The sequence below is a fragment of the Schistocerca gregaria genome, chromosome 4, assembly GCF_023897955.1.
Source record: "Schistocerca gregaria isolate iqSchGreg1 chromosome 4, iqSchGreg1.2, whole genome shotgun sequence".
Lineage (NCBI taxonomy): Eukaryota > Metazoa > Arthropoda > Insecta > Orthoptera > Acrididae > Schistocerca > Schistocerca gregaria.
In genome coordinates, this window is record NC_064923.1 from 737,863,478 (window position 1) to 737,890,999 (window position 27,522).

The following is a 27,522-nucleotide window of genomic DNA, read 5'->3' on the forward strand; positions in this document are numbered from 1 at the left end:
GGTTTTAGCTGTTCAATTTCGTGAAGCGTCCCTGTTATCTTTGCATCTGTTTTCTCCTTCAAAAATTACTGCAGTAGCGTCAGTAAATGCCAACGGCCTTACCGTCAGATCACCGAAGTTAAGCGCTGTCGGGCTGGGCTAGCACTTGGATGGGTGACCATCCGGTCTGCCAGGCGCTGTTGGCAAGCGGGATGCACTCAGACCTTCTGAGGCAAACTGGGGAGCTACTCGATTGAGAAGTAGCGGCTCCGGTCTCGGAAACTGACGTACGGCCGGGAGAGCGGTGTGCTGACCACATGCATCTCCATATCGGCATCGAGTCACGCCTATGGGTTGAGGATGACACGGCGGCCGGTCGGTGCCGTTGGGCCTTCATGTCCTGTTCGCGAGGAGTTTAGCGTCAGTAACTGCGAGGCATTTCACCACAAAACTTCCTCTTCCTTGTCGTAAATGGAGTATTTAGATATTTTTCCCATTTAATTCTTTATCCCACTCTCTCATGACCTTGCCTGAGAGCAGATGGAAAAGAATCGATGAGAGCTCATCGACCTGCCGAACACCTGTATTAATTCTGAAGGGTTCAGAAACTTCTAAGTATTTAGAAACTTCTAAGAATTTAGAAACTTCTAAGAATTTAGAAACTTCTAAGAATTTAGAAACTTCTAAGAATTTAGAAACTTCTAAGAATTTAGAAACTTCTAAGAATTTAGAAACTTCTAAGAATTTAGAAACTTCTAAGAATTTTGCTTTCGAAATTGTGTCTGTGCGTGTGTTCGAGTAATTGACTGGTGGTTTCGTCGATACCTGCTTCTTTCGGTGTTAGAAATGCGTTGATTTTGTTTATATGTACCACCACTATATTGTGATGGCACACTTTCTGTTGAAGCGGCTATTTATCACCAAATGTTGTATTACAATGTGTCTTGACTTATACACAGAAGGTACCTTCTATCATTCACATTAACAGCATGCTGTGTTCAGATGAGATGAGACAGTACAGAAATTGCAGCAAGTAGTTAAGTGCAACAGTAAAAGTAGTAGGTGGCTTGCGCAGCATGGTGCTACATTCAGAGAACAAGCAACTAGCCGTTAATAAATGGTAGCGCAATGGCAGTAGTGGTCGTTAAGTTGTACACTTGTGACGGAAATATTTTCCTCAAAGACAGCGATCATCGTCCATGATATTGGCAGCAGTATATAGTCGTACGTGTGTAGCATGTTCAGTACTGCGTTATGACCTCACCTGTTGTTTTATTTGCTGCTGTGGGCGTGGGCTTGACTCGTTATATCATAGTAGTCGGTAGTGCACCTTCACTTTAAAGCCAATACATTTAATACAGAATTTATGGTGTAGCTTTTTTTTTGAGTAAATAGACAAGTTATCAAGTAATGTGTAAGTGAAATGACTGGATGAATCACTCAGGGCTGATTATGTGAAGAAACCGCAAGATCACAGTTTAAACCAAATGTCTACTTACTGAGTAATTTTCTCATCTGTATGACTGACGGTCATACATAAATTTGATTCAAATAAAAAAGTAAACAATAATTCGTGTATATAACGCGAGCTGAACATGGGATACAGGAACTCGTTCAGTCGAAGCTCAAATGATTGCACATTAATACGCGAAAATCACAGTAAACACTCAAAATGCGAAAATACTGTCAGTCGTGACATAAACTAAAATTAGTGTCTTGATTAAGCTCTGCGAAAACATGCAACAAATATCCCGGATTTTGGGATGAAGCCACCGTCATACCCATACCTAAGCCCGTTAAGGACAGAAAGCTTCCTTCTAGCTACCGCCCGATCTCTCTCACCAGCTGCGTTTGCAAGGTGATGGAACGTATGATTCATGTCCGGCTGGTAATATGGCTCGAGTTTCGCAATTTGCTAACAAATTCACAGTGTGGATTCCGAGCACGGCGTTCTGCAGTTGACCATCTCGTTACTTTGTCCACCCATGTCATGAATGGTTTCATGCGGAAATCCCAGACTGTGGCTGTTTTTCGATTTGGAAATAGCCTAAGACATCTGCTGGAGATCTGGAATCCTCCGTACTCTTCACACGTGGGGCTTCCGTGGCTGCCTGCCCTGTTTCCTTCAGGAATTTTTAAAGGACCGAGTTTTCAAGGTGCTTGTGGGTTCTGTCTTGACGGACACGCTTATCAAATGGTTCAAATGGCTCTCAGCACTATGGGATTTAACATCTGAGGTCATCAGTCCCCTAGAACTAGTTAAACCTAAGTAGCCTAAGGACAACACACACATCCATGCCCGAGGCAGGATTCTAACGTGCAACCGTAGCGGTCGCGCGGTTCCAGACTGAAGCGCCTAGAACCGCTCGGCCACACCGGCCGGCTGACACACCTTTATGCAGGAAAACGTTGTGGCTCAGGGTTCCGTCCTGAGCGTCATCCTCTTTGCTATCGCCATTAACCCTATAATGGTCTGTCTTCCACTGGGCATCTCCGGCTCCCTTTTTGCCGTTTATTGCAGTTCTCCACGGTCCTGTATCACTGAGCGGCGCCTCCAGCGATATCTTGATCGTCTGTACTCCTGAAGCATCGGCAATGGCTTTCGTTTTTCTACTGACAAAACCATCCGTATGAATTTCTGGAGGCGCAAATGTTTTCTCCCACCATCTCACCATCTTGGACCAGTTGCCCTTCTGTTCATTGAAACTACGAAGTTCCTGGGGCTCATGCACGATAGGAAACACTCCTGGTTCTTTCATGTGTTTTACCTGGCAACCCGCTGGACGCGATTCCTCAATGTCCTATGTGTCCTCAATGGTACTTTCTGGGATGCTGGTAGAACCACCCTCCTGCGTTTGTACCGGTCCCTTATCCGTTAGAAACTCGACTATGGCTGCTTTGTTTATGCGTCTGCACGTCCATCCCTTTCACGCCGTCTCAACACTATCCATCATCGTGTGGCATCCATTCGGCCACTGGCGCCTTTTTCACTAGCCAGCTTGAGAGTCTGTATGCTGAGGTTGCTGAATTGCCACTGTCCTACCACCGTGACTTTCTCCTCAGCACGTATGCATGCCGTTGGTCTGCCAAGCGTGGCCACCCATACTATGCCTCCTTCTTCGATGATTCCTTTGATCGCCAGTATGGGGCGCGTCCATCTTCTGTTACCTCCTGGAGTCCCCTTTTGACACTTGCTGCGGCTGCTTAACTTCACACTACCTGCAACTTTCCCGGTGGATGTGAACCCTTCACAACCTTGGCTTCGTGAAGCGCCCCATGTTAACCTTGGCCTTCATTCGCTTCCTAAGGTCACTACTCCAGCCTCGGTCTATCGCCTTCGGTTTCACTACCTTCGTATGGAACTTCGCGATAGCAGCTTTGTGTACACTGATGGCTCTCGGACTGACGGTGGTGTTTTCCGATACCGACTTCCGACACATCGCTTAGTATTTACAGCCGAGCTCTTCGCCGTGTGTCAAGCCACGGAGTACATCCGGCGACACAGTCTTTCAATTGTCCCCTGCTCCGACTCACCCAGTGCCCTTCAAAGTCTATGTGCGCTGTACACTGCCCTTCCTTTAGTGCAGCGGGTCCAGGAAAACTGTCAACTGCTGGAGCCAGTGTGATGTTTCTGTGGGTTCGTGGTCATGTCTCTCTGCCAGGAAACAAGGATGCTGGCGCTGCTGCCAAGGCTGCAGCCCTCGTACCTCAGCCCGCTAGTTCCTGTATTCCCTCCAATGATCTTTGTGATGCCGTCTGTTAGGAGGTGGTGTCCCTAGGCATCGCCAATGGTCCTCCCTTCTCGGGAATAAGCTCCGGCTTAAGCCTCTCCCAGCGGCTTGGACTACCTGCTATTGGCCCTCCCGCCAGTAGGTGGTAATTTTAACAAGGTTACGTATTGGGCACTCCCTTTTTAGCCATCGTCATTTGATAAGTACGCCCCTTCTCCACTTTGTACACATTGCGCCCAAGTTTTAACTGCCCACCACTTCCTGACGGAATGCCCGTTTTTTAACCGTTTACGTTCCCACTTGTGTTCGTCGTCTGAGTTACTGCCGTTTTACCGAATGGCAGTCGGGCTGTCGACCGCGTTTTGCTTTTTATCCGTCAAAGCAATACGGCTAAGGCCATTTAATATTTAGTTTTGGACCTCCGTTTCTGTACGGTATCTTTTGTAGCCCTTTCTCCACATTCCTAGTTTTAGCTGTCTGCTCTTATGTCAGTTGGGATTGACGTGTGTGTGTGTGTGTGTGTGTGTGGATTCCTAATGGACCAAACTGCTTAGGTCATCGGTCCCTAGACTTACACACTACTTAATCTAACTTATAACAACACACTCACCCATGCCCGAGGGAGGACTCGAACCTCCGGCGGGAGGGGCCGCGCAGTCCGTAACATGACGCTTAAAACAGCGCGGCCAGCATTGACGTATAGTCGTTTTTTTATCTCCTCTGTGTCTTCATGTTCTGTATAGTTTTGACGTGGGCGCAAATGACCCCAGTTGTTTTTGCGCCCTAGAACAAAAAATGCAACAAATCCATCAACACCCGAATATAAATATCAACTGTAGTAAATAATGACAGTAACTATCTGCAAAGATGGGAGTTTTTTAGGGGACAGAAATAAGTGCTAAAATAGCTTCAGATCAGTAGATAGGTTTATTATTATAAATGACGTATTTATTCAGAGCAGTCAGAAAGAGAGAACGTGTATAGAACATCTATGTGCTGCTTCGTATGATGGCACTAAACTACATAGCATACGGGTACAAATCTAACTGTCTGTTACATTTCCACGGAAGATGCAACGAAACTTCGATAAGTGAACAGTGATATTGTATTTCTTTGTGAAAGATAGAGAAAATGTAGATTTACACTTATTGACTGTTCCGCCGATTTTTCACAACACTTGGGTAATATTCTACAACATTTATTATTTGTTACACGAACCGAATTTCGGCTATTAAAGCCACCATCAGGTGCAAAGAAATTTTGTTGGATCAACGATCTTAAACTAGTGCATGTACTGAGTATCTAAATTTCCAGAGGTGAAAAATATTAGTTATCATTAGGAATAAAACAAGTGAGATTATTTCATTGTAAATGCAATGTAAGATTATCTAACTAAAGTAAAATATGTGACACATTTACTAATGAACTACAGTCAAATTACATCAATTGTACATAGAACAACATACTTGAACAATGAACTTTGGTGACACAGTCCAAACACTTGGCTAAACAAAATAAGCTTGTCTTTAATAGACCCCAAATTCCAAACAGATAAGGCACAATCGTGATATTAAGCAGGTGAGTGAAACAGTAGTGATTATACAAAGTAAAAATTTTAACACAATAAGAGAAATTACAGTAAGTGAAAGAAAGGAGTTGGGGCATGTGACTAAGAGAGGTGATTTACAGCGTGTCCTGGATGGGATTATGAGTAGTATCTACAGCTGGAAGTGGCGAGTAGGGTAACAGTTTCTCGTCATTCGGTATTAAGCTTGGGTTGATGGACGTTGTCTATTAATTTACATTATTTCAAGCTAGTTCAGCTTCCTTTCTTTGTGGCTGTTACGTAATAATTCATGTTTCACCACGTAACAGTGGCCTTCTTTAAGCAAGTGGCCTGCAAAAGTAGACTCTCCTTTACTCTTCCAACTTCTGTAGTGTTCTTTCAAGCGGGTGCATACTGCTCTGTGAGACTCACCTATATTAAATTTGCCACAGGTACAAATAATTTTATATATTCCACCCTTTTCCAGAGCTGTCAGTACCACTGGACAAAAGTGTCAAGCAGTGTTGTGCACATAAAATGGTATTTTTACGTTCCTGGATTTAAGCTTTCTGACTACATCCAGTGAGACTTTTCCTAAGTACGGAATTGTGCACCATTTATTGCATTCTTTTGGTGGTGGGTCGACGACAGGGTAAAGAAGAGAGTACATACCTGTTGTTTCCGCTTTTTGTGCTTTATGGAATCCACTAAGGTAGGAGGATAGCCGTTGTTTGATGCTATTATTTGATTGCTTTTAATTCCATTTGGAAGTCGTCTACACTTAAACCAGTTCGTGTACCAAATAATACATACTGTAAAATATTACAACATTGTTGTGTGTGTCAGTCATAAGAATAGATTTCACTCGGTATGTAAAAATGGCGGTAAAAAGAGACACTATTATATTTATTCGTGTTTACCTATACAGTGTGTCCCCATTTACCTTGACCACCAGAAATAACTTCTTGTCAAGAAGAAAAATAAGAAATATATCAAACAAATGTCGTTTAGCTACCAGGAGGACATTAACCAGCATGACTGCCTTTCTATCAACTTTGTTCGTTACGAAGACATAAACACAAGTACGTGTTATTTGGGTGGTAGCTACTAACTGTCCTCGAGACCTGTTCAAAAGAGTATCACAGTTTAACATGTCGTTATTAAAATTTTAACACAACATTGATTTCGAATCTGTTATACTTAAGGACAGCGCCGGTTTAGACGATCAGAATACATGGCTATTCATAAAGGAAGAACTAATTTAAACATTTATTGTTGCCACACTACAAAAGACAGAAGCATAATTCCGACGTTCCTGGAAAGAGAGAAGTTCAAATTTTTGTGCATTCAATGTGAACAACAAGCGTTTGTCGACAGATATCAGAATGGTGGCTCATTTCCTGCCACAGACGTAGCAGCTGGTCTCTCGTTATCGAATTCACAGCTTCAACAATGCGATGCCACAGATTTTCAAGAGTGTCAGACATAAGGGGGTGGGGGGTGTTGAAAACGCGGTGTTTTGCGTAACTCCACAGACAGAAGTCATAAGGTGAGAGATCTGGAGACCTGGGAGACCACCGGCGATGAAGTTTATCTTCTGCTCCTTCTCTTCCAAACAAACGTCCTGGAATTGTCATTCAGCTAATATCTGACGTGCTGAGAGAAATCGTCTGACACTCGATCGGCTTGAGTTTTTATCGCGATATTTCACGCTGAACCACTTGATAGTATATGCACTATTGTCTTGAAATCATTCGCAATGCGATGGTTTTTTCTTGGTCACCACTGTAATTGTTTACTATTATGTCACCGCGTGCTTCCAGTAATGGACATGGGTGTTGAAATGCAATAATACCATGGTCGGGTAATACCCTGAGTAACGTAACTCGTCCACTAGCAAGAAAGTTAGCAGTATAGAATTTTTCTTGCGTTTCGGCTTGTTTACTGTCAGTTCCAGTGAGTTACATTGTTCCTTACACCTCCATTGTGTGCTAGGACATGGGAGGCAAACTCAGTTTGGTGCTAAGTTTTTTTTATAGCGTTATGCTTACGAGAACGGTACACTGTGATACATTTTGAGCAGGTCTTGGGGAGATGAGTGGACAGCCGTAAAAATGTATGGTGCTATTTTAAAAAGACTTGCTGCTGTTTACATCATCGTGGCGAACAAAATTACAAGAAAGGCAGTCATGCTGGTTAATGTCCACCTGGTAGCTAAACATCATTTGCTTGATACATTTCTTATTTTGCTTCTGGACAAAATGTTATACGGGAATGAGCAAGATAAATGGGACATCTCATATATACAGAACTTTCACACATCTGACCAATGCTGCAGTAGATCTGCATCGGCGGTTGTTGTTGGGAGAAAGACAAATTTGCGATGAAACCTGCGAATGCCCCTGAGTACATATAAGTTCTATACTGTCCTAATTGTAATTTATTTAATAGAAGAGGTGTTTAATTTTTGGCATTGCAGAGTGCTGCTGACTGCTTCTTCTGCACCTTATGGTGCCTCAATGAAATTTCTTTAGCGGGTTGCTAGTCCTTTCTTCCTTTGAGACAGACAGAGTTTTTATGATATCTAAGATTTTTTATCTTGCAGTCGTAAAATCGTTCATTAGTTTTGCAGTTACTAACATTTGTTCAGTACATTTGTTCAGTATGGTGAGAGTACGTAAAAGATTTACTTTCTTAGAGATCAGTAAATCGCCAGTTCTTTAAGGAATTTTGTGGATCTTTCTCCAAGAGGAAGTTGTTATAGCTCTGTCCTTCCGTCGCTTTTAACTTCGTTTACTAATTGGTGTTCTAAGGTTATGGCATGGGCGCTTATGGCCTCAGTTGTTCTTGCGCCCTAAAATTAAAAGAAAATGAAATGTTGCAACCTGTTAAAGATAATCTCGGCCTTCCAGTCCAGGAATTTTTAATATTTCTAGCGAGTGTGACAGCTGTCATGTGGGGCTATACGGGCTATTACCGATCGCTGTTTTTGATCATGAAAATAGCCTTAAACACAGCAATTCTGAAAAATCTGCGGTGGACGAGAACAACTTGCTAAATATACAAAATATAATGTTAGAAAGTACGAGGATTCTGGCTCTCGTATAGAAGTATTGGAACTGGTGAATGTGGTGGCATTGAAAACGACTCTTAACAGCGAGTGCAATGGTAATCGTAATCCATGGACGTAAAGGGCGTCAGTCAACATGCACCATCTTCACTGCGTAACCTAGACAGTTATATCCCGTGCTCTGGGCATAAAAGTGAGAGCAGCACTTGTTTCATAACAGTCAGACGTAGCCCCTGACGACGACGACGAGGCAGGCAGGTAGGCAGTCGTCGAAAGTCTGGGATTTTATCCGAATTTGAGGTGTCAAGTTAACCGAGAACTTTTCATCTTACTGTTACAGTGTTCGGAGTCCTTACCATGTAAGCACGCCAACAGAAATCGTAACTAAAGTGTAAGGGAAGTTCTTGGGGAGCTTATATGGGAATGCTTAGAAGAAAGACCAAGCGACACCTTGTTTGGTAAAATTAGAGAACCTTCATTCGAAGAAGACTGTGCGACCGTTGTGCAGCCATCATCGTACTAGATTCGCTTAGGGATCATGAGAATAAAATAGAGATAGGTCAGGGCGCGTACGGAGGCACATTGGCTGTCATTCTACCTTCACTTCATTCGCGAATGAATAGGACGGGAAGCCGAATATCGGTATGTGATGTATCATCCACCATGTACTGTACAGTGACTTTTGGAGTGCACAGGGTGATTCATCTAAAATTCACACCGCAAGTATTGCGGAAATGGGAAGTGCCATTAATGTGCGGTTTTCACAGAACTGATTGGTCAGCTGTAGCCCGCATTGTTAGCCAACCAAAAGTGATTCGTAATACTTCGATAGTGTATTTTGTGCAAACACACACCTTTTAAACGGAACAGTGCCTATTGACATTAACAAACTAAAATTACGGTAAATTAGAATGTAAGTAGTGTTTGTTGCGGGAGTCTAGTGATAAACATTTACAAGATATCGTATTTGAAAAGTTTTCACGCCGACACTCATTTGTACCATTCAACCTGCGTAGTTGCTATGTACAATGTTATTATGTTTACTTACAGTGTGCTTGTGTGTTCCTTGAATGCGTAACGACTTGCTAGTCAGTTCTTGCGTGACAGTCTAAGTAGTAGGTCGTGGGTGGACGACGGGGTTTACCAGTGCAGAAAAATCCGACACGTTCATGGTGCATCGAGTGTATGAAGAATGCAGTTAGCTCTTGTTCGGTGTATGCGACAAGATATCCTAATAGTCTCAACCATTTCCGCAGTTGTTTGTCAACCTCTTCAACCAGTAACGTGAAAATGGTAGTGTAACACATACACAACGTAACAGAAGCAAATACGTGACTGCAGAAGAGGAGGAAATTACTGTTCTTGCTGCTTTGGCATTTGATCTGCGCGTTAGCTCCGCGCAAGCACGCGAGGAAGTGGCACGAGTCGGGCAAGTATCCTATGCGTTCTCCATCGACATGGGTTCCATCTCTGTCACATGTCTCTCCATTAAGAGTTGCATGGAGACGCTAATGAGAATGGTGTCAACTTCTGTACATTGAAACAAGATATCCCAGATGTCTCGTATATCTTGTTTAGTGATTACCAATCATGGCCATCTAAACCGCCGAAACATGCACTATCGGTTTGTTGGTAATCCCGTTGGAATCGTCAGGTGGGACATCAGCCTGCATGGAGTGTAAACGTGTGGTTTGGCATAGTGAGCCGTCAGCTCATAGGCCCATTTTTAATAGACGGAAGAATAAAATCGCACAAACATCGCCGTCTCCTAACAGGCCATCCCCCACGGATGCTGGGAGACGTTCCTCTGCAGACTAGGAGGAACCTGTGGTACCAACGCGATGGCTGTCCAGCCCATAGTGCACGCAGTACTACAGCATGTCTTCACGAATTGTTTCTAAATAGTTCGACTGGACGCGGACTACCTGCACCTTAGCATGCCCGTTCCCCGGATTGGAGGCCAGTGGACTTTTTCCTGTGGGGGGAAAGCTGGAAAACGATATTTACAAGGACATAAACTCTAGAGATACCGTAGCCTGCTCGGACGTCTCCGCTGAAATGCTAGCACATTTGCAGCAGCCGTTCCGTACCAGACTGGAATCGTGTATTGCCGCTGCCGGTGCTCATTTTGAACACAACTGGTGATGGTCAGTTGTCTCGTTACTGTTCAGAATCAACGTAACTAGCAAATGCACTTAGGTACTTCTTGAGTGTGTGCTGCTACAGTTATTGTGCAAGTATCGGTGCAACAAACGCATCTGAAATTCTAATTTACCCTACTTTTAATTTGTTAATACCAATAGACATTGTTCCATTTTTTTAAAAAAAGTGTATGTCGCACAAAATACACCCAGTATTATTACAATCTGTTGATTGGCTAAGAGTACAAGCCCTTGGCTGCCAACCCTTTTTGTGAAAAGCGCACAGCCGGCCGCAGAGGCCGAGCGGTTCTAGGCGCTTCAGTCCGGAACCGCGCGACTGCTACGCTCGCAGGTTCGAATCGTGCCTCGGGCATGGATGTGTGTGATGTCCTTAGGTTAGTTAGGTTTAAGTAGTTCAAAGTTCTAGGGGACTGATGACCTCAGATGTTAAGTCCCATAGTGATCAGAGCCGTTTGAACCATTTTTGAAAACCGCATATCAATTGCACTTGCCATTTCCACATTATTTGCGGTGCAAGTTTTAGGTGATCAACCTTGTATATTTTGATGCAGTTGTACTGATGATGAGGCTGTGATACAAGATGGGACAAACGCAGAAGTTTGTTACTTATCCGAACGAATTAAAGCCTTGTTCAGGCAACAATTTCGATAAACTGTTACATTTTCATTGTAGGATTTTTGGCTCTACATTGACACACAACGATTTGATAAAAAAGGTTCGACCAATACAAGGTTTTTTTTTCTTTTTATAAATCTCTCATTCCATATTATTGGTCAGTTACTGCATTAGTTTAATAGTTCGGCAGGCATGTTATTTTTTATTTTTTGTGACTACTTTTCGTGGGAAGTTTCGGTCCTGATGGTTTCTGACCATATAGAAACAAGATCTGTAAAAAAAAATGTGGACCATTGTAGTACCTGACCACATGCTATGTGCGTAAAGTAAATGTATGGCCGCGGCTACGCGAATTTTTCCTCATGTTGAATTGAAAGCGTTGTCTTATTGTGGAATTGCAGGTACCTGTTCTGAAGATGCAGTCAACGAACGTGTTTAAGTCCGCTACGAAACGAGCAGCAATCGGCGGGTGAAACCTGGAGACAGTAACAGCGAGGAAGATTGCGAGGACGCTATTGCAGGTTATCCCGTAAAAATTGCAATTGACGCATAAACTACAGCCCACGTACCTCGTAAAAAGATAGATTTCTCGTCAAAATTTTATGACCAACTGTCGCTTTCCTTCATTCGCTGGAAAAAAAGATGTCCGCTAAAGCTATCGACGAGCTACAGACGGTATGCGGCGCGGTTGTTCGCTGCTCCTGTCGTCGTCGTGAGATGACCGGTTTGATGCGGCTCTCTATACTAGTCGATCTTAAGCAAGTTTGTGCATAGCGACTCGCTATGCGACGTAATCACTTTACCATCGATGAAAGGATACTCGATGCACCCGAATCAACTTTTGACACTATTGGCTGGTTGCGTATCGGCCGAAACCACCACCAACACATTGCCACCAGATAAGGACGTGTAATTCTCCTTGGAGAAAGATTACATCCCTGCGATTCCATTGACATTATCAGAACGGAGAAAATTCGTCACAATAGTCAACGAGAATACAATAGCAAACCCGCTTAAAACGGCTTGGCGATTATGTAATCACTTCCTGGACGTTTTCCGCATTACACAAGGAAATCTTTGGATGAGTTCTAAGGTTGGTATAAAAGCTGAAAATCGCGTCTTCGAGGTTGTTGTGGTTGTTGTTGTTTTCAGTCCTGAGACTGGTTTGATGCAGCTCTCCATGCTACTCCGTCCTGTGCAAGCTCCCAGTACCTACTGCAACCTACATCCTTCTGAATCTGCTTAGTTTATTCATCTCTTGGTCTCCCTCTACGATTTTTACCCTCCACGCTGCCCTCCAATACTAAATTGGTGATCCCTTGATGCCTCAGAATATGTCCTACCAACCGATCCCTTCTTCTGGTCAAGTTGTGCCACAAACTCCTCTTCTCCCCAATCCTATTCAATACCTCCTCATTAGTTATGTGATCTACCCATATAATCTTCAGCATTCTTCTATAGCACCAGATTTCGAAAGTTTCTATTCTCTTCTTGCCTAAACTGTTTATCGTCCATGTTTCACTTCCATACACGGCTACACTCCATACAAATACTTGCTGAAACGACTTCCTGACACTTAAATCTATACTCGATGTTAACAAATTTCTCTTCTTCGGAAACGCTTTCCTTGCCATTGCCAGTCTACATTTTATATCCTCTCTACTTCGCCCATCATCAGTTATTTTGCTCCCCAAATAGCAAAACTCCTTTACTACTTTAAGTGTCTCATTTCCCAATCTAATTCCCTCAGCATCACCTGACTGTCTCTGACAGAATTACAATGTCATCGGCGAACCTCAAAGTTTTTATTTCTTCTCCGTGGATTTTAATACCTACTCTGAATTTTTCTTTTATTTCCTTTACTGCTTGCTCAATATACAGATTGAATAACATCGGGGAGAGGCTACAACCCTGTCTCACTCCCTTCCCAACCACTGCTTCCCTTTCATGTCCCTCGACTCATAACTGCCATCTGGTTTCTGTACAAATTGCAAATAGCCTTTCGCTCCCTGTATTTTACCCCTGCCACCTTCAGAATTTGAAAGAGATCATTCCAGTCAACACTCTCAAAAGCTTTCTCTAAGTCTACAAATGCTAGAAACGTAGGTTTGCCTTTTCTTAATCTAGCTTCTAAGATAAGTCGTAGGGTCAGTATTGCCTCACGTGTTCCCATATTTCTACGGAATCCAAACTGATCGGCCCCGAGGTCGGCTTCTACCAGTTTTTCCATTCGTCTCTACAGAATTCGCGTTAGTATTTTGCAGCCGTGACTCATTAAACTGATAGTTCAGTAATTTTCACATCTGTCAAAGTCTGCTTACTTTGGTATTGGAATTATTATATTCTTCTTGACTCCTTCCACCTTTCTGCTTTCCCTTCTTTGCTTAGAACCGGGTTTCCATCTGATCCCTTGATATTCATACAAGTGGTTCTCTTTTCTCGAAAGGTCTCTTTAATTTTCCTGTAGGCAGTATCCATCTTACCCATAGTGAGGTAAGCCTCCACATCCTTACATTTGTCCTCTAGCCCTGTCTGCTTAGCCATTTTGCACTTCCTGTCGATCTCATTTTTGTGACGTTTGTATTCCTTTTTGCCTGCTTCATTTTGTTCAGTGTAGGCGAAAATATAGCTTCAGAAAATCGTCCGGTAATGTAGAATGACTATGAAAATATTTACCATGTAATGAAGTTCTTATAATAATCCATCTGCCTGTTATCCTGTGCGTTTACTCTGACTCGGAGATGGGATGAAATATTACATAATCGAAACTGGGACGGGAATGATGACTCAACTGAGTACAGGCTGTACTCTTAGGATGAAGGAGCGCTCAGTGACCCGCTGTTTCCTTTCAACGCTGCTGGGGAGCATGTTATTCTCTTCCTCTTCGGCCTGTGTTCGCTCTTGCGGTATCGAGTGACGAGGAGCCAACACGTGGTTCACCCGTAGCTATGGCTTCCTGTTTGCCCGCACCTCCCGTTTTACGTTTCTCTCCGAACCTGATACGTACCTCGCTGCTACAGTGGCATAAATGGTACAGTTTGTGGTGTATCATTACAGTCCTCCACGGAACGAAGAATAATTGTGTAACAAACTGTTGCTCTTCCGTCGTCTTGAAGGAAATTACGGAAAGAAATAGCCACAAACTTGCAATTGCTTAAAAATTATAGTCAAATCCTGGTCAAAACAATGCAGATTAAAATGTATGTTTTGCATTGCTTGAATTCGCAACTGTAGTTTCGTCAAATTGAAGATCTGTGGATTTACAACTACCCTAACTTCAGTAAAATTAAATTGCTACCCTTTTCATTTTTAACGTGACTTTACTGGCCGTAGACGCAAACCAAACAATTATCCAATTTTCAGTGCGATATAATTAAGCTACTGAGATAGACATATGTTCAGCTGAAACCTAAACTGTTTAGGCATTACGTTCTGCTGGATTGCAAGTGTATGATTATTATGAAGATGACCAGGGAAGAACTAGTCTGCAAAACAGTTTCTCTATGCTCTTCATCCGGAGTGAGGCGCCTAAAATTGCACATCGGGATAGAAGTATGCACAGTGACACTCAGATAACGTATACAAATAATTCTTATATGTAGGGAAACAATTAGTAGTATCAGTTGTTCATAACTTGAAAAGGATATTCCTGTCGCTTTTACAGAAGAGGCAAAGAAGTTGTTGTAGGTTTCTGGGACTAGTTAGCTTATCAAGGATTCGAGCTAGGAGTGGCGGGAAGGTCCCACGAAGAAATGTGTGTACTTAAACAGCGCTCTACTAGTCAGTAACCGTTCCAAGTTCTGGCTGTCTTGAAACTGTACTGAACTGTTACGTGTGTGTGGAATAAACAAGTTCGATTTGCGGAGAATGCTCTCGCTGCTGCTGTTGTTGTTGTTATTATTGATGTTTTTGTTTACTTAATGCTGGAGAGAGCAGGGGCAGCTGTTCCGACCTGCCGCATAGCTGGGTATCTCGATATCAAGACAGTTAACTGAGGTATCATCTTTGCTCTGGAGAGTAGAATCATGAAGATTATGTATGCAGCGCAGCATTTAGTGCTATCTGTGTATCTATCTATCTGTCTGTCTTATCGCAGAGCAGTTTTCCATAGACGAGGCACTGCCTACCAGAATATACACCATTACACAAGTGACCGTGATGGTGGCTGGTAACAGTAAACTTGTTGTTTCATTTAATGTCAGTAACAGTCACGGTAAAGCCTAACCTAAAAATGTTCGCATTGAAAGAATATACACCAGCTTTCTAACATAGTGTCTTCCAACAATGTTTCAAGAACGCGTTGGACACAATAAGGAACGTGGGATATCAGAATTATGGGTATCCTCGGAATCTTTCGCGGTGGCATGCTTCGATAAAATCTTGTCGGTAGGCTTCACGTTTTGTAGTGACGCGGGAGCGGCACTTCCAACGTGGCGCCAACCTCTCACGTCTGGGGTCGTTACCCAGCCAGTCCCTTGGTGGGACGGACCGGCTAGCAGCTGCCCAACCTGCCTCCCGCGCATGCGGCACTCCAGCCCTCTCTGGAAGGTTCCAGGAGCTGCCATTACACTGAGGTGACATGTCGTGGGATACCTCCTAGTTGTACCTACTTTTGTCCGGCGTAGTGCAGCAACTCGAGATGGCATGGACTAAAGTCGTTGGAAGTGCCCTACAGAAATATTGAGCCGTGCTGCCTTTGTTCGAAAGTGTTGCCGGTGCTGGGTTTCGTGCATGAACTACCCTCGGTGAGATTCACGTCGCTCGAATTGTCCAGAATGTTCTGCAGACCGATCGCGACAATTGTGGTCTGGTGGCATGACGCATTCTCATTGATAAAAATTTCATCGTTGTATGGCTGCAAATGATCTCAAAGTAGCCGAACATAACCTTTTCCAGTCAGTGATCGGTTCCATTGGGCCAGAGGACCCAGTCCATTCCGTGTAAACACAGCCCACACCATTATGGAGCCAGCACCAGTGTGCGCAGTGCCTTGTTGACAGCTTGGATCCACGGCTTCATAGAGTCTGCGCCATACTCGAACCCTACCATCAACTCTTACCATCTGGAATCGGGGTTCGTCTGGCCAGGCTAGTCGTCTAGGGTCCAACCGATAGTCACGAGTCGAGAAGAGGCGCTGCAGGTGATGTCGTGATGTGATGTGATGTTAGCTAAAGCGGTCTGCTGCCTCGGGTATGGATGTGTGTGATGTCCTTAGGTTGGTTAGGTTTAAGTAGTTCTAAGTTCTAGGGGACTGATGACCTTAGAAGTTAAGTCCCGTAGTGCTCAGAGCCATTTGAACTACATTTGCCTACCTTTAACTGGTCTTCTAAGACAAGTCGTAAAGTCGGTACTCTCTCTCCTGAACCCAAACTGTTCTTCCCCAATTCGGTTTCTTCTGGTTTTTACATTCTTCGGTAATGACTTATTAACAAGATGGATAGGTAATATTCAGACCTGTGAGCACCTGCTTTCCTTGTAACTGGAATTTAATTCTTCTTGATACCTTAGGGACTTCGCCTGTCTCATATATCTTGCATAACAGGGAAATATCTTTGTAATAAGTAATACTGCGGAGAATCGCAATAACTCTTGGGGGAGCTATATATACTCCAGAGGTCGTGTTTTGACTCAGACCTTTCAATGGTCTGACAAATTCAACTCGCAGTGTCTTACCTCCCACTTCGCTTCATCTACTTGCTCTTGCTCTACATTGTCTTCAATTCATGTTCCTTGTAGAGTCCCTCTACACAGGCTACTTCAAAAATGCTTTTACTAACTTTGGGAAAAGGTTCTATACACAAAACAACACATAGACACACAGACTAATTGTTGAAGGTGCCCCAGAGATGATAATCCAAAGGACTGAGGTCGGTGGAACGTGTAGGCAATGGACCTAATCCTCTTCCACATGTCCGTGCGTGATGGTAGATAAAAGCCACTGTATCTCGAACACTGAGACTGAAATGTCGTGGAACTCCATCTTGCGTAAACCACGTGCTGCTTTTTATTTGCAGGGGCACCATTTCCATCAAGACGTACTGGGCGAATGTATGGCCCCAGTCAACTACAATTCCAGCCCACACAGTAATGTTAAACTGATACTGACTGCACTGTAGCACGATGACTGCAATCAGTTCATACACGTTAGTTGTGGAAATCTGTTATTCCATCTCTGCCAAACGTTGCCTCGTCTGCAGACAAATTTGAAGGGACAAACAACCAATTGGCAGTTTCCGCAATAAATTGTCGGCAAAAGTTCTCCCATGGTGGGTGATACGGATACATGAGTTGCTCGTAAAGTATTCTCCACGCTGAACTTTGTGTACCACATGACAGACCTATTTGTCTTGCGTTCATACCTGGCTCTTCTTCGACAGCCTATAGAGCGTGCTCTTCCTGTTGAGTCGTACGAGCAATACATGGTCTTCTTCGGTCAGTAAGTAGTCTGTGGTGCTATGGACCTGGCTCGGCGACTAGACGATGCACAGCATCGGAGGTTGGATGACTCGGCTGTCTCCGGTCTGGAAAGGCCGTCTGATAAAGCCGTGCAGCCTCTCGTCCATTACTACTCGCGCGGCCGTACATGAAAACCGTGTCTGCCTGCTCACGAAATGAATATCCTGCCATGTTTGAACAGAGCACTTTCAGTTAACTCATAACCTTTATTTAATATATGTATACAATGGACACGTTGAGGACAGACGAATGACGAATATAAAGAAGCCTCCTTGGCAACAAAAACCATCTAGCATACAGTGAATCAAACGGAAGCATAGATAATTGAAGTTGTTGGGTTGTTCCTGGAAAACTGTCGAACGTCAGCTTTCATTAATTACCCGAAAACGAAAGATTTTCGGACATGTTTTTGTATGAACCTTTCTTCTTGTTTTACTATAGGGAACCCGTCCCCAACGTTAGTAAAAGTATTTAACACCCTGTATATTCATTCCACCTGTATAATGGAAACAAAAGCAAACCTACGTTCCTAGTGCATTTCAGTAGAGCGCGGTGTCTCTAATCGTTAACGGGACAGTACGACTTGTGAACAGATTTCAGTCTGTCAACATTTCAGCCTTAGACAGTGCGCATGTTTCCAGTTAACAGCAAGAAATGTTGTTAGTGCCGGATGATGCCCACGTGATTGGTGTATATCTTATATCACAACGACGGTACTCGAAGATGTAACTTTGAAGATATATTTCGCAATGGTTGCCCGCAGTCAAGAAAACTAGCTGATGACCGGTGCCTACAAATTTTGGTTCCTAGATATCCCGAGGAAAATACTACAGAATAGCGCGCTGACTTTTTGAGGCATGTGGGGAGAGGGGGGGGGGGGGTTCGACCCAGGTAGTACTTTCCTAACTCCTCACGATCAATTTGCTTTTGGGAAATCCATTACGAACAACAGTACAAACCTTTCAGGTCGATGGAGCGAGAAGAAGTTGGACTAGAAGACTCCTGGAGTGGAATCTGGATCAGTGACGTCGGGGTTCTTCGTTCGTCGTAGAAAAGTGTGGAGAGATCCAGAACACGTCTCAAGAGTACTGCCAATAAGGATCAGGTGGGAGGTAGGACAGTCATGTTCTGGGCCGTTATCACATCGGATATCTCATCGCTGTCGACACCAGTTTGAGAACCGCCAGCACTTCGCCAAATCGCTGCTGGAGGCAGGATGCAAACCGAGTGGTGTGGCCTACGTGTCTGCTGACGGGAACTCGACTGAGTGTGTTTTCTGGAGCGCTCTTCACACACTGGCCGATCACGGGATGGTCGTTGTTAAAGAGTTGTACAGGCTGCAGTAGTAACGCCTCGTTCACGTTGTGTACAACGCGCCTCGGAGTGTCGTCCCGTGTTGAAGTGCTCGGGCTGGAGCAACATAATATCGAATGTTACCCAGCAGCAGATTTTGGTTTCACAAATGTGCAAATATGAGCACTTTCCAACTCACTACCTTGGTTTTGGTTATTGTTTTATTTATTTCTAAGTAAAGTTTCTCTTTTAGTTTCATAAGACTTCCTCTAGCACCCCCCGTCCCTCTTGAACCTCAGTTCACACACGCTCGCATATACGCAGGTGTTGCAAGACATTTCTCCAGCGGTTTGTTTCGCATATGGTAAAATAGGCGCAGAGCGTGTGTAAACACATAATATCGCTCATCATTTAGCCACGCTCCATATGCAAATCTTGTAGGAAAGGAAAGGAGGGGTCTAATAGAGATGCAAAATACCGTCCAAAACGTACTGTACAGTCAGGCTACCTTCCATTCAGAAGGCTATTGCACTCAGCGACTGTTATATTGACTTGGAAATAATAGATTTCAGCTATCAGTCGTCGTTTTTAAATTTTATCGGCAGATCGATATTTCAGCTAGAAACAAGCCATTCTCAATGCTAAAAATACAAGAGGTACATAGATGTTATAAAAAGTTTCAATTAATGGCTTAACTCATATTGTTTGTATATTACATACCACTATCATTTTTGATTAGTGCATGTAACGTCTATTGGTTGGGATTCATCCGCAGTTCATAGAGTACTACTGTTTGCGGAAGGCTGGCTGTATGGAGAACACATCGGTTGGTTATATGGCCCCATTTATGAGAACTATGTATAAACCTCAAGGGAAGTAAACCACTTCTAATTTAATTACATAAAATTAAACATCAGTGAAATTATTAAATTGTCGTCCGACTAATTTCATATTTATCATCAAGTAATAAAATTTCCTTGTTGATTCCTTGTGAGTCCGTTATTATTATTAAAACATTTAAATTGCGTCAAGTGGACGAAACTTTTCAATTTTTTAAATATTTGTTACAATTTATAAAACACTAGAAGAAATGGTCCAAATGGCTCTGAGCACTATGGAACTTAACTTCTGAGGTCATAAGTCTCTTAGAACTACTTAAACCTAACTAACCTAAGGACATCACATACATCCATTTCCGAGGCAGGATTTGAACCTGCGACCGTAGCGGTCGCGCGGTTCCAGAAGCGCCTAGAACCGCTCGGCCATTGCCGCCGGCACACTATAAGACACTTGCTGTATACACCTATTAGTTGATACGGCGCATATATATATATATATATATATATATATATATATATATATATATATATATATACCTTTATTAAAACGTAATGTGTATATAGTTCATCATATTTGTCAAAAGCATGGTTATTACAAATTGGCTATCCCAAATTGTAATAACCATGCATCTGACTGATGTTTGGCGCCATCTATGAACTCTTTAATAAATATTATGAACAATATGCTTATTATGTTTTGATAAAGGGAGATATAATATAAATATAAATGTATTTAAGCCATATCAACTAATAGATGTATACAGCACGTGTCTTCTAGTGTGTTATAAATTTTAACAAATGTTTAAAAAATTGAAGTTTTATCCACCTGACGTAATTTAAATGTTTTAATAATAATAACTGACTCACAAGGAGTGAACATGGAAATTTTATTATTTGATCATAAATATGAACTAAATCGGACGTAAATTTAAGAATTCTACTTATGTTTAATTTTATGTAATTAAAGTTGAAGTGGTTTACTTCCCTTGAGGCTTATACTTAGTTCACATAGATGGCGCCATGTAACCAACCGATGTGTTCTCCATATAGCCAGCCTTTCGCAAACAATAGTATTTAATGATCTGTGGATGAATCCCGACCAACAGGCATTACATGCATTAATCAAAAATGATAGTGGTATGTAATATACAAACCATATGAGTTAAGCCGTTAAGTGCAACTTTTTATGGCATCACCTATGTACCTCTTGTCTTCTTCGCATTGAGAATGGCTAGTTACTAGCTGAAATGTAGATCTGCCAATAACATTTAAAAAGGACGACTGACAGCTGACATCTATTATTTACAAGTACTGTACAGTGGTTTGCGGAGTATGTGCAGGATTTCCTACACACCCATCCCCCCCTCTCATCCTTGACCTCCACACCCGCTCATCTCTCTCGCCTTGTCATGCACCTCTTGCGGACTAATAGAAGGGCAACACGAGGCTACGTCACACTTCAGACAAGACGTCTGGAAGGCAGCTGAGGCAGTGATTGTTCCGGTGGGCACGAGCTGTTGCCGCTCCGGGTGTTGGGCCGGCCAGCTGCCGCCGCGGCAGGTGTCCGCGCCGCATCTGCTCCACCTGCGGGTGGCAGCTGCTGCCTGCTGCCCGATACCTGAGCCCTGATTCTTTCTTGCCGCCTCAGTCGGGGTTCAGGCATGGAGCCAGTCACACGCAGCAAGATGCGCCAGCGCCTGATGCTACTGACGAAGACCACGCTGAGCCTAGTGCTCAAGGCAGTCCGTGGTAAGGTACATTCTTTAGCACATCAATTATCGCCCCATCAGTGTCACAAAACTGTTGTTTATTTGTATTGTGGTAGTTTTTTCTTATAATTGCACGTAAACTTCCACGATAAAAAAGCCTGGTTCCTATGCTACACGCGTTTGACATTGTTATTGGCCTGACAAGAACAACGCATTACTCTTTCGTTTTGACTTCAGTGCGTGTAAAGCTTCTATCGCCATTGGTCTGTGGTGATGTGGTGTACAATGCGTTAAAGTTACCCAAAAAGGGCTGGGAAAGCCCTGTTTTACTTTTGAAAAACATTTCCAATACGTTTTTTTAAATTTGCGGAGCGGCTCATCTGCTTTTAACGCAAGATGTCTACTGACAACTAAACGTTTTTACTGTCCAGCTCCTGGAAGATTGTTTGTAAAAAGTCTTCGGTCTGTCAGTCTGTCAGTCAGTCAGTCAAGTTTTGTCATACTACATCAACGAAGTCCTGTGCAAAAGCGTCAGTAATTTCGAAACCAACTGCAGCTAAACGGACAGTGGAAAATTTTGACCGTGTGCCCTCGTGTTTTAGTGAAGAAAAATGTCAAAGAGCCGGATCTCATTCGCGGTCGAACGCTGTTAAGTTCCTCTGCACCTTGCGATAAATTTTGTTCCAGCGGAAAAATGCTGATACTGGAGCTCAAAAATAGTGAGTATGCACCTGTTTATTAACAGACTCTATAAATATAAAGTGGGGCACCACCAGCCTCATTCTCCCTTCCTCAGCCACCTTAAAAATTTTCTCAAACGTTTTGGCATGCGTATATAATCGCGCTCCTATTAACATGCAATTAACGTGCAGCTCACCTCTCCCACAAGATCCCCCTCCCCCCACCTGTAACTCGCTCACATCCCATCCACTCCTAGTTGCCCTTCCTCACTCGTTTATCAAGTCAAACTCATTGACATCTCTTTGTGTCTCTCCGTCACTGTTTCGTCTCCTCCAGCCAAAGTCTCCTTCGCTCTATCGTGCTACTACTGTGTCCTATCAGTTATCACTGTCAGTCTCTCTCTCTCTCTCTCTCTCTCTCTCTCTCTCTCTCTCTCTCTTGCTGCCAATATCTCATTCATTCCTTCCCACTGCAGATATCTCTCTCTCTCTCTCTCTCTCTCTCTCTCTCTCTCTCTCTATCTCTCTCCCTCTCTCTCTCTCTCCCTCTCTCTCTCTCTCTCTCTCTCTCTCTCTCTCTCTCTCTCTCTCTCTCTCTCTCTCTCTCTCCCTCCCTCCCCGTCTCTCTCTTCCCCCTCCTCATTGTCATAGACTGTCTCTCATTATCACTGGCTCTCACGCAGTTTCTCCTTCTCTTTATCTCTCCTACATCTACATACCTACACCTGCACAGATACTCCGCAAACAACCGTACGGTGCGTGGCGGAGGCTACACTGTACCACTACTTATTTCCCATCCTGCTCCACTATGAAATAGAGCGCGCGGGAAACGGCTGTCTATGTACCTCCGTATAAGCCATAATTTCTCGTATCTTCGTGATTCTTAAGCACTGCAGTAGCATTGTTCCGCAGTCGGCTTCAAATACCGGTTCTCTAAATTTTTCTCAATAGTGTTTCTCGAAAAGAACGTCGCCTTCACTCCAGGGATTCCCATTTCAGTTCCCGAAGCATCTTCATAACACTTACGTGTTGCTCGAAGTTATCGGTAAAAATCTGGCAGCCCGCCTCTGAATTGCTTCGATGTCTGCCTTCAATCCGACTAGGTACGTATCCCAAAGACTCGAGCAGGACTCAAGAATAGGTCGCACCTGCGTCCTATATGCGTTCTCCTTTTCCGCTATCATGTTCACCCTCCTTTTCTAGCACTATTTGTCACTGTTAACTATGTCCCGCTGCCACTGTGTCCCTCCCTTTCTGACAGTGCTGTTGTTTCCTCTTTGCTTTTTATACCACAACCACTGTCCGCTATCTTCCAGTATTAATTACTTTTCCGTCTTCTCTTTCCCACTGCCACTGTCTCCTCTTTCAGCATATAAAGCACGATATGATCGGTGCCAACCTTTTAGGGGTAATTTTTATAGATGCTGCGGAAGGTAGACTGACGCCCACGGTATCCCATTTCTCTGTCAGTCTTTTAATAATCAGGAGCACATTCGACATTTTTGTGCAGGAGTAGGAGCATTTTTCCACTGGTTATCTTTTCCCCCCTGCCAGAGCAGGGCATGTCACTCATAGGAAAAAGAGCTTCATGGATCAGTAATATTTTCATAGTTTACTTATGTAAAATTGAAAGAAGGCAAAAGTCTATAATTTTTGCACCTCAGAGCGGATTTTATGTGTACAAACATTTAGCATATTCTTCAGTGCAACAACATGGGGTTCCCAGAACCATTCTGATGATAACGGAGACTCTTTACAACATTTTTATCCGTGTTACGTCAAGTTATGAACTACAGTTTCGCTTCACACCGGATTTTACGTTTGTACTTTGCGAGTACAAGCATATTCACTTTGAACCTCTGTATCTCGGAAGCGGTTAAAGATTTGTGCATAGCCGTCTTGGGATCGGCTGCTCATTTTCCTACCCAGAAATCATGTTTATGGGGCTTTTTCTCGCTAATGGATAAAGACTTCTGAAACTCGAAGCGGCTCTCCCAGATAAATGCCTAGAGAATATATCGTTAAAATTTAAGCAGTTTGCTGCGGTTATTTTGATATCCATAGCAAGAAGAATCAATAAGACTGTCTAAGCTGGAGTAAGTGTCCATTATTCAAGCTTTGACCCTGTACTATACGACAGCTGTAGCAAGACGATCTTTCTGTCGTATATACAAAATGGTCCCTAGCCCAATTATATACAAAATGGTCCCTAGCCCAATGACTACCCAAAACACTTGATCCTACCTTTCTGCCACCATAGACCCGAAGTATGAGTTACGGAATATTCCGTTGTGGAACTTATTAGGTAGCGCATGCTGTTACATGCGTACCGATTGTTCGTTGTTCGTTTTGGAGTCTTTATTATATTCTGTAGGGTAGAAATCCCCGATATTCCGTTTTATTGAAGCAAACACCCCTTGTTTAACTGATAGGAATGATTAAAAATTCTGTTATTCGTTTACAACTCAGTCAGCACATCTTAATAAGGCAGACCTTTTTTCATGTAACAATACTATCCACTTACCGCTGGAATTTTAGTACCCGTTTTCTTATTTGATCCACGGTGAGCCATCCTATTCTGTGTCAAGGAGTGTGACACACACAAAAATTCAACACCTGTTTGAGCAATAAGGGCTGACAGGCTAAAGTGTTTCAAGGGGAGGAGATATTTTGTCTTCTCTTAGCGCTGATCTATTGTCTACACATCAGGAAAATTGTACTACGAAACAACTCCTCGCTCGTTGTCCTGCAGCATGTCTCGATACTGGGATAATGTGGTAAAACTGAAGACTGCAAGAATGCAGATCTGTTGGCTAGTGTTTGCGCTCATCCGCATTAATATTCGAAGCAGCGGTTTGTGACTGGACGACGAGGAAGCTAATATTAGGAAAGTTAATTGCATAGATTTTCAATGGGGAGCAATACAGATCTGTCTTGTGAGATATGAAGGACAGATTAATTTCGTCTTGTTGATGTTCCCATTGCAGCCCTGTTGGTAATATCGCACCGCTCATTAGGGAGTTTAATTACTGCAAGTGAGTACCATTGGAGGTGTGCGTACGGTGCGTGGTCATTGTCATGAATGTTACATGACGAGTCAAATTTGCCCCATTTGGTGCACGTTGCCTGTCTACGTACACTATTTCTGGATATTTGCTACAGACAGACGAAGTTGATTGGCGTCTGTAGAGGTAATACGATGGACATGTAGTTGAACAGTTGTCGTTGTATATACGAATGGGTCCCAGCAAGGGAAGGCACTCCGCTGTTCAGCTATTTTCCCTGATGGGGTTTTCAAGTATGCCTTCCGGAACACGTTACAAATTTCGATGCCGAGTCTTATCGCATTATGACGATATTGCAATGGATTCAAAGGAGTCGCAGTCCCAGAGTTTGTCTGTTTTGATTCCTTAAGTGCTCTGGAAGCGGTCCACTGCATGTATCCAATCGTCCGTGACACCAACACCGAGCCAAGCAGGTGGCCTCTTACTGAGTACGTGGAGACGGCGGGATGCAGGGAAACGACACAGCAGACAAAAAACCAAAGAAACGTGTAGGGATGGCGTTCCACGTCAATGTACCGTCCCGTTGGACAGCATCATTTGCTTCTACGTACATAGTCCGCAAGCCAACGTACGGTGCGTGGTGGAAGGTAACCTGTACCACAGCTAGTCATTTCTTCTCCTGTTCCACTCGCGAGGTAAAACGACTGTCCGGAAATCTAGCTCTGCAAATATGGAATCTGCCTGTTGCCCTTCACCCATAGTTCGCAGCAAGCTGAGTTTCGAACGAGGGATACTTCTTAAAACTGTACATATTGTTGGACATAAGTTTCTCTGTCTCAAAGAAATGTATTATATTCGAACTAAGAACATATTCAAGGTTTCTGCTGGAAACCAGTGGTAGGGTTATCAGTCTGTAATTTAGCGGGTCCGTTCTTGTACTGGGACTTCGCTCTGGACGAGAGATTCGCAATAAATGCAAGCTAAGTAAGGGGCCAGTGCGATAAAGTACTCTTTGTAAAACCGAACTGGGACTCCACGTGGACCTGGCGACTTACTTGTTTTCAACTCTCCCTTTGTTTCCCTATGCCACTGAAGCTTATTACAATGTCGTGCATACGAGAGTCTGTTCGGTGGTATGAGTGGTATGAGTCTCCCGTGTGAACGATTTCGTAAACGCGAAATTTAAAACTTAGGCTTTCATTTTGCTGCCTTCAACTACCACGCCGAAATGGTCAATGGATAACTGGTTGGAAGACTTAAACCAGCTTAGTGACTTTACATAGAGCCAGAATTTTGTCAGTTTCTCGGGCAGATATTTTGCTTATGTATGTCGATTGTGGTTGTATCCCTCTCGTATATCTCTTTGAAAAGACGCACAGATCTATACTATCATTTGCCTGTCGTCATTTGCGCTTTTCCTTTTGAACCGAGAATGCAACAGCGTTTGGTTCCTCAGCATTTTCCGAATTTAGTTGTTAAACGATGGTGGGTACTTTCCGTCTGTTCGCCTCACAGAAGAATCATACGACAGTGAGAAACCGAATGGATGGAAATGGGGAACAAAAACCTGCGGTCACTCAAATCGACAACGCAGGTATTATTACTCGATTTTCAGTTTAATAATTTAATGTATCATGTCGGTGATTATTTTATGTTTTATAGGTTTACTTCAGTGCATTTTAAGCCGCTGCCGCCCGCCCCCCTCCCTTTCCCCCCACCCACCTTCTCCCCCACTTCCCACCCCCACTCCCCCCCCCCCACACACACGAGAATAGCAAGTTCATACTTCGTAATAGCACTGATGACTATGCAGTTAAGCACCCCGCATCCAGTATTATCATCACTTCTACGTGCCAGTGAGCAAGAAATTGAGACAAGTTAACGATTGTAGTGTGTATATGAATTTCAATTTCAGATACGTCCACGTACAACTGTGCTATATAACACACTGGTATAAATGATACCAGAAAATAGTTTTTGATATTGCTGAGCAACAGTCAAGCAGAATTTTTAAAGCAACACACCGTCAGGTGACTATTTTATTGTTTGAGTACAGCCGACGTTTCGGCCTTTTATGCCATTTTCAAGTGTTTGATTTTATGTGTTTAATATATACTGCAGGACACTTACCTAGCGGCATCATGTTAATTATTCTGCAATATATGTTAAAGACATAAAATCAACTACTTGAAAATGGAGTAAAATGCTGAAACCTGAATTGTACTTAAATAAACAACAAAACAGGCAACTGGCGGTGCATTCCTTTAAAAGATGCCAGAAAGGTTCCTTTATGTGGCATTTATTTAACTTTTTCGCAGCATTCACACAACCCTCAATACATGTATTCGTCCTTCCAAACTATACATCGAATCACATTTGTCAACTTCCCTCTGATGGCATGTCACACCACCGCACCATTTCTAGTTCACATGCTGCA

General features: G+C 43.3%; 1 protein-coding gene across 4 annotated transcripts in view; it reads left to right on the forward strand.

The window, feature by feature from the left end:
- The window catches only part of LOC126365849 (ras-specific guanine nucleotide-releasing factor RalGPS2), a 364,573-nt gene that overhangs the window by 165,724 nt on the left and 171,327 nt on the right, over nucleotides 1–27,522 (forward strand). The window contains exon 1 of one of the 4 annotated variants that reach the window (XM_050008496.1): nucleotides 21,344–21,440. The exons of 2 other annotated variants lie outside the window; for them this stretch is intronic. In XM_050008496.1, the coding sequence (XP_049864453.1) occupies nucleotides 21,353–21,440 (88 nt within the window). In that variant the 5' untranslated portion in view covers nucleotides 21,344–21,352. Of the gene's footprint in view, nucleotides 1–21,343; nucleotides 21,441–27,522 lie in introns of those variants that run through there. One more of the 4 variants, XM_050008495.1, reaches the window with a different exon arrangement.